Below are 8,536 nucleotides of genomic sequence, written 5' to 3' on the forward strand. Positions count from 1 at the left end.
ACTCTTTCAGTTTTCAGAAATGATAAAAATAGTTAATTGTTGATCCCTGTGAAGAGTTTTCAGTTGTAAAATCAACATGAATGCAAACCTCCGATCAAAATTTTAAGGCCAGAGAGCATCTGTTTCACTTTTTGTACTGTTTTATCTCTTTGATTATGCCATCAGCAAGTGAATCAACATCATAATTCTTGCCATAAAATTTCACAAACTCCATGTTTGGGTCCATCAGGTACCTGAAATTCCATTTGTACATGATGCTCAGCTTGCAATATTAAATAGATTTTGCAATCCACGAAAACAAAAATGAAGTATAAAATAAGAAGAAAGATTTGCACATATAACACTTAATTCTTATGTGTTTTACATATTTAAGAGTTGAAATAGTGATACTTTTGATGAGATGTGAATGATTTGAGAGGTATAAATGTAAAAAAGTAAAGTTTAGGTGATCGGAATGTAAATGCATTAAAAATGGGTCCTATGTATGTAAATGCACAGCTTCTATAGTAAACAATACCAATCAATTCTATGTATTTACATATCTAACACAAATTTAACTTTTTTTTATGTTTATACCAATCAAATCTTTCATATAACATAAAAAATATGATTATTTTAACTAAAAAAAATGTGAAATGCACCATTTCATTCAAAGGTAAGGTGACATATAAGCAAAAAAGAGACATAATCATCCCATATTGTTTAGCCATAAAATTGACTGATCAAACTTAGTGCGAGGATACTTATGACAATATCCCTTAAGTTTCAAGATAATAAATAAATAAATAAACCAAAAAAAAATAGACACCATGTGTAATGCCAATTTGACATGAAAATATAGATATAATTAAAAAACCACCCCTCAAAATCCAAAATGTGATTTACCATTCCAAAGCTGAAATTTTATATTAAACCAATAATTTAATTTATATTTCCAAACTGTTAATATATGATTAAATGTATCCTGGAATAAATTGGTCATAAGAATGAATAAAGAAACAATAAAGAAGTTAAAAAAGCCATACATGACAATAGAGTGATCCACGAGATAATCAGAGCCTTCCTCCTCAGTCTTCATATAATAAACTCGATAAGCTCGAGCGACTTGTCGAACCTCACTCGGTGTACCAGTCAGTCCAATTAAATCAGGATGAAATTCTGTAAAATGAAATAACGACGTTAAAAAGTCAGAATACAGTTTTCAGAAATCTTTTCAATGCGTGAATTACCCACTTGCTTTCTCCATCATTCACTCTAGACTGAAAAAATGATTGAAACATACCTTTTACATAATCATGTACTTGCTCAACTGAATCCCTCTCTGGATCAACAGAGATAAAAACAGGGACAATTACCAAGCCTGATTTTTTTTCTGGAAAAAAAAAAATAGAGAAATTAATTAGGGTGCATCTTATTAATTTTCCCTTAATCCTTCAACATTAATATAGCTATCTTAATATATCCTTTTTTAATCTTGTCATGAAAACATTTTAAACTTTCCTTAATTTTTTTTTTATACTCAGCATGGTCTAACAACAGCTTCTTTATTGCTTAGCACTGATAAATTCAATTAATTGGCTTAATAGTGATTTAATAAAATTTTCCTTTAAATCTTAGTGATTTTCTTTCATTAAATAATACAATTAGGATGCGTTTCCATTTTAACTGTCCAATTTAGCTATATAAGTCAACCTTATTTATATACTCATTCTTTCATAAATAGAATCAAAAGACTTAAAACTTTGACACCTAAACATCACTTCATCTTTCAATAATACTGATTGATAATTAGTAAAATCATGCTTCCTAGACTTGCTCATTATATACATTTTTTATGTTGATAAACATTATAACATTTTCATCACCAATACAAAAGGATACATGATTAGTGTTTATCATTTATATAAACATATCATTATTGGAAATCCACAAAAATATAATACAATGCTCCACAATACATATTATTAAAAAATTCAACGTATCTTGAACACAAAATATTACTTAATGCACACTAAATTAATCATGATGGTGCTTAATTTTAAGTATTTTTAAGAATAATAAAAATAATAATGAAGATCAAGATCCTTTTTTAACTCTCTACAATCTTTCAATAATTGCCTTTGCACAAAAAAATCCATCCCATAATGGATCTTTCTAGAAAAAACAAATTGATTTGTAATATCAACATAAATTTTCAAAGTTTGTGTCCCATTTCTCACAACTTCATTATCAAATTCAAGTATGATTTCTCTATAATTATTGCAACCCTAAATATCTCATCTATTCTTGAATGCAAAATGCTTCTCTCCGGTCGTTGATATCAACCTAACTTCATAATTCATTAAAATAATCAACACTACTATCATTTATAACTCTCCAAATGTCAAGCAATAGTATATTGACCCAAAGGATTTCATGCATAAGTATTATTTAGAGTTAAATTCACTTGTATTTTTAGATAAATTATAACTTTACCATATTATTCTATCAATTAGGCTCTCCAAATTTTTTTTTTTTTTTGAAATCCTCAAGTAATAGTTTTTTTAAAAAATAATATTGTTATCATTACTAGATGTCTTTCACCTTATCAAGTCATCTAAAATATCTATTGCAAACTATCAAATAAAAATGTTGAATACAAGAATTGTGCATGATGATTTAAAAGTTAAGATAAAGAAGCTGAATGCGCAAAAAAGAAAATAAAAAAACGTAATAAAATATTCATCATAGAAAAAAACAAAATATGATAATCAATCCCGCTCATGAGATAAAAAAACAAGGATCATTATTCCCACACATTAGATAATCGCAATTCCTACAAAACCCCAAGTTATGCTAAATGATTTTCTATGGAGTAAATCTTCACTCTAAAAAAAAATCCATAATAAAAATTAAAATGTACTACAATTTGCTTATGTGAACCAGTCAACACTCTCCAAAGCAAAATAAAATCCTGTTTAACTTTGATTGAACCACCCAAGAATGGGAGCCCATTTTTAGTCAATATGTTTGAGAGTAAAAGTCTTTTCTATAAATTTAAAAAGATCAAAATAACTGCCTTGATATTGCTTTCCGAATGGCTTATAAAAATCAAATATATAAAATCGTACAGCAATGTTCACTAAAGGTTGATACAGATTTCTGGCACATCATTTGAATTATCTGTAACTTAGTATTCAATGAACTAAACTAGAACATAAAAGTTGTGCCGATTGCACAAAATATAAAGTTCAAAAAGTCAAGCCAATTTCACAAATATTTTTATATGAATAAAAGCATCAAGCTTGTTCATTTTTTTCTCAACGAGACTAACTCACGATAGATAAAGATTTCTGGCACTTGGAGTTGAAAATTTTTGCTGTAAATATCAGATAAGGTACTGCTAACAATCAAATAAAAGTTTAGAACGCAAATAGCAGGTCTTCACTTCCAAGCTCCTAAAATAAAAAATAAAAAAAATGATAATTACATATAGACCACCTGAAACATTGTTATTTACAAATTAACCACCCGGGTGATTTTTTTGAACTACCGGACTGAAGTGTTTACTCATGCCACGATCAAATTCTTGAGAATTTGATACAAATGAAAAATACAGGTTAGGGTTTGATACGATCCAACGTCAAAATCGAACCCTTTGCCATAGAAATTAGGGCAAACACAAATATTTCTTTAATATATCAAACAACTCAACAAGAATACAAAGATAAGTAACTACAATTCGAGAGGCTGACGATCTCTCCCAACACCTAAAACTAAGCCTCACAATCTAATCTCATCCATAAACCTAAGTTACCTAACCATAGGCATAACAAGTCTATTTATACCCATAATAATAGTAATAAAAGGTTGAATTGCCCTTAGTGTACAAAAGACAAATTTGCCCTCAGAATAGGCACTAATGTAACAATATACCACCCCAAAAGACACCGGAAAAATTGAATGTTCCTCCTCCCCCTCATTATCTGCCTCTTCATCATGCACTATGAGAATTTGTAAATTTTGATCCTTGCAACGGTGTCCTGGAGTAAACTTCTCATTGCACAGAAAATATAGCCCCTTGGCTCACTTCTCCCAAATCTGTCTCTGTAAGGAGCTTGAGTGTTACTCCCAGTCGTGCTCCATTATTCATGTCATGTGCAGCCTCCCTCGGGAGTTCCACTGCTTGAGCTTTTGGTATCGTCGTGGTTGTAACAGTTCGGTACAACGTTCCATTTGTGTTGTTTTTGTTGACCATCTTCATTTGATTCTTATCCTCTACCATCTAAGCTAGCTCCATCGTCTCCCTCAATCCCCGCGGTCTCAATAGTTAAGAGTAATGCCACTAAGTTAGGCTTTAGCCCTTCATGAAAATTTCTTCCAATCCTGCTTCAAAAATCCCTCTCAAGCGTCCCAACAATAGCTCAAATTCTTTTAGTATTTTATGATAATCCCCTCCTGAATCAATGCATATAATTTCTTGTGTAGGTTTCCTTATCGAATTGCTCAAAAATATTCCCACAAACAAACCTTGAATTCCACCAACGAATGGACCGTATATCTAGCCTCCCTCCAATGAAATCAGGCTAGAACTCTCTTCCAAACATAAACATGCCGGCATGAGTTTTTCCTCCCCATCTAGCCCATTCACCGCAAAGTATCGCTCGCTTGATACACCCACCTATGTGTGACTTTCCCCTCGAAAATCGGCAACTTCAACTTCCTAACTCTAACCTCTTCACACCAACTTCCTCTTCTCCCGCTATTTCCCCCAATATATCGAGGGTAGAACACTCTCATTTGATCAAATTCATATCCCCTCCATGCTTCTCTCATTTTTTCTTCATGCTCCTCGATACCTCTTGCATAATTTATTCTCCATGTTTCGGACCATCTTCTTTAGAAATCTCTAATTCATCCCCATCGGGAGCCATGGGAGGAGTTTCGTAATGGTGGATGCTTTCCTCATCATATTCTTCTTGTCTGAATATCATTCCCTTTCGATTTAGCCAATGAATCTCCAGTCAATCCTTGAGTAAGATTTACAAACTGAACCGTTGGTGAGGTCTTGAATTGCCTCTCAAAATGCTTCCTCAACGTCTCCTCCAAGCTCTCGAATCAAGTGTCAATGGCGGAAAACTTTTCCTCTATCCCGGATTTAAGTTGCCCCTTCTCTCTCCAATTTCTTCTCCAAATCATCTATTTTCTTTGCCGTTATTATTTCTTGTTACTAAGGCACGCTTGATCCCAGATCTATTCGCTAAGAATTATGATCACGATTAGGGCACGCCCTATCCCGTTGCAGCCTTCCCCACTAATTCAATTCAACTCTCTTTGGCACAATTTGGTGTGAGGGAGAAGAATGTATGTGGCAATCCTATCTGTTTCCATATATCAAACCGTGATGGCATTGCGAGGCTTCGATCACGACAGCAAGCTCTAAGTGTATCTGTATTGCAATGTTAGCTCACAAAGGTGACAGGACGTCGGTCGAAAGATAGAGTTTCAGGTCTCTGTAAGATGCTTACTGGTCTTTGCCTTCCCAGCTAGCCCTGATCGCAACATTATCGCATAGACGACCCGATTGTATCGCAGTGTTCGGTCACGAAGGCAACATGAAACCAGACGAAAGATGAAATTTTGGGTCTTTGAATGTCGCTTCCCAGTTAGCTTTGATCGCGATCGTATTGCATAAACGGCGCAAATGTTTCGCATAGCAGAAGTAAGAGGAAAATGGGAGTTCAAGTTTTGATAAGTCGTGATTCTTCCTAGATAGCTCCAATCACGACTGACTTACGAGGTGAAGTCATGAAGTCTTTTGTATGTCGTGATCCTTCCCCCACATAGCGATCCTTAAACGCTAAAATCGTTAACTTTCCTGCTGTACTGCAAAGTCATCGCTACCTTCCCCGCACGCTTTAATTGAGATTGTATGAAGATCCCAAGCACTGTTTTCATGAAATCTTGCTCGGATACCAATTTGATAAGATCTGACATCAAAATTGACACGCTTTTCCACATTAGGGTAAACAAAAATATTTTCTCAATAATCCAAACAACTCAACAAGAATACAAAAGAAGCATCAACAATTCGAGAGAGAGGCAATCTCTCCCACTTCCTACAATTTGAAAGGTAGGAAATCTCTCCCAAACCCTAAACCTAAGATTCACAATCAATCTCATGCAAAACCTAACCCTAGACATAACAAGCCTATTTATACCCAACACTAGTAATAATAAAAGACTAAATTGTCCTTAGGCGTATAAAAGATAAATTTGTCGTTAGGTTAGGCACCAATGTAACAGGGTTTCTCCAAGAATTTTGACATTTGAATGAGAATTTGAAAAATAGATGAAAGTGAATGGTTGATTTGTGAATAAGAAGTTTCAGGTGATCTTCATAAAATCGTAACTTTCCTGCTCTACTGCAAAGTCATCGCTACCTTCCCCGCAAGCTTTAATCGAGATTATCCAAGCACTGTTTCCATGAAATCTTGCTCTGATACCAATTTGATAAGATCTGACATCAAAATTGACACGCTTTTCCACATTAGGGTAAACAAAAATATTTACTCAATAATCCAAACAACTCAACAAAAATACAAAAAATAAGCATCTACAATTTGAGAGAAAGGCAATCTCTCCCACTCCCTACAATTTGAGAGGTAGAAAATCTCTCCCAAACCCTAAACCTAAGATTCACAATCCAATCTCATGCATAAACCTAACCCTAGACATAACAAGCTTATTTATACCCAACAATAGTAATAATAAAAGACTAAATTGTCCTTAGGCGTATAAAAGATAAATTTGCCGTTAGGTTAGGCGCCAATGTAACAGGGTTTTTCCAAGAATTTTGATATTTGAATGAGAATTTGAAAAATGGATGAAAGTGAATGGTTGATTTGTGAATAAGAAGTTTCAGGTCCCCCCCCCCCCCCCCCCCATCACATCAAAAATAGCATTATTATTAACTTTTTAAAAGTGAAATATGCTTTTCAAGCATATGTTTATGACACAAAAGTGTTATAAATGTAAATATCAAACTTTGGGAATACCTAAGAATTGTGTGGTATGTAAATAAATTTCACAAAAGAAAAAGAAAACATGAAAATCAAGCATGAAAAAAAAAACTATTAGAAGGCATGGTTCAAATAATATTGTGCATTGGGAAAATATTTGATAATTTTGTTCTGGAAACTTTATTCTTGTTGGCGAATGGGATTCTATGCAAGAATTTTGAAACCACAACTTACTAATTTTCTCAATAGCAGCAGCCATTTTCTGGAGTTCATCAGGACAAATATCAGGGCAGTGAGTAAATCCAAAATATAATAAAGTCCACTTCCCCAAAAAATCCTTTTCAGTAACAAACTTTCCATTATCATTAACCAGCTTAAATGGACCACCAATTGCAGGAGTTCCCACAGAGGGTCCCTGTTTTACTGAGCTTGTTGCGGCCTTCAGTCCTGAAAGCCGAAAAATGCAATATTAATTAAAAGGATTAGAACAATAAAAATAGTCATAATCTGTGAAAGGAGAGAATTGTTTAAACCTCAAAATATACAGAAACTAAAAAAGTAAACTACCTTTAGCACAATATAGAAGTTGATACAGAAAAAGGGTTTTAAAAAAAAACAAGAAGCTTTTATCCCAGTAAGTGGGATCGGCTAACCAATGCAGGGAGAGATAAAACAATGCAGGTAGACGTTATGAAATGTATAGCGTTTTACCTTCTATATGCCGCTTCTTCTCTCGATCATAAAAGAAAATTAGTCCTCCGCCAGTCATAATTAGCAAAACAAGGCTAAGCCATGAGACGGGCTGTAAAAAAACTCATAGATGAGTACTCTATCGGATTAAACTCTTGAATGAACCAACGGAGCAATAACTGTAACCCATTTAAATTTAGAATGAAAAAAATTCTTAATTGATCAACTTTATGAGCCACAAATACATAAGGACAAGACAAACAAGCTAATCTATAAATGCATGATTTAATATTTAAAATTCATGCTAACCAAAATCAAAAAGGCGAATAAAGTATTGCAAGCTAAAGATCTGCCATATAGATCTAAAATAGCTCATATATGCTAGCAATTTTCGTTGAAATAATTAAAACTAAATTCATTCTAATAACTCATACCTGAAGTATGATGTCCAATTAAATGCACTGTAATTTAGCCCGGCATTGTAAATTAGTCAATTTTTCCCTGATAAGTCCTATAAATTAAATAGACTATAATTTGTTCTTGGAATTGAACCAAGGCCTCCACTTTAGAAATATGAGGCAATAACATTAGATTATGCACCCAACAGCACGTAAAGTACTTGTTAGGTAATACAAAGTTAACATGTTCGACTAAATAAATTTCCTAATCAGGCGAACGAGTTAAATTAGCCTTCCAAAGCAAATAATTACAATACTAAAAGAAATTTACATGCGTAGCTCACAATTCTTATGTATTTATATATCTCACACCTACACTTTCTTATTTACATTCAGAGCACTTTGGTGATTTAAACTGTTGACCTCATTTTTAGTGAGGTCTTAGTC

At 33.4% G+C, this 8,536-nt stretch overlaps 1 protein-coding gene across 1 annotated transcript in view; it reads right to left on the reverse strand.

Moving 5' to 3' along the window:
* Nucleotides 1-20: 20 nt before the first annotated feature.
* Nucleotides 21-8,536, reverse strand: part of LOC110029623 (protein SCO1 homolog 1, mitochondrial) — a 22,328-nt gene continuing 13,812 nt past the window's right edge. The window contains exons 4-8 of the mRNA XM_020731994.1: nt 7,713-7,803; nt 7,236-7,448; nt 1,283-1,372; nt 1,026-1,158; nt 21-233 (exon numbers count right to left, since the gene is read on the reverse strand). Coding sequence (XP_020587653.1) covers nt 125-233; nt 1,026-1,158; nt 1,283-1,372; nt 7,236-7,448; nt 7,713-7,803 — 636 coding nt within the window. The 3' untranslated portion in view covers nt 21-124. The remainder of the gene's footprint in view (nt 234-1,025; nt 1,159-1,282; nt 1,373-7,235; nt 7,449-7,712; nt 7,804-8,536) is intronic.

Source organism: Phalaenopsis equestris, unplaced genomic scaffold (assembly GCF_001263595.1).
Source record: "Phalaenopsis equestris unplaced genomic scaffold, ASM126359v1 Scaffold000600, whole genome shotgun sequence".
NCBI lineage: Eukaryota > Viridiplantae > Streptophyta > Magnoliopsida > Asparagales > Orchidaceae > Phalaenopsis > Phalaenopsis equestris.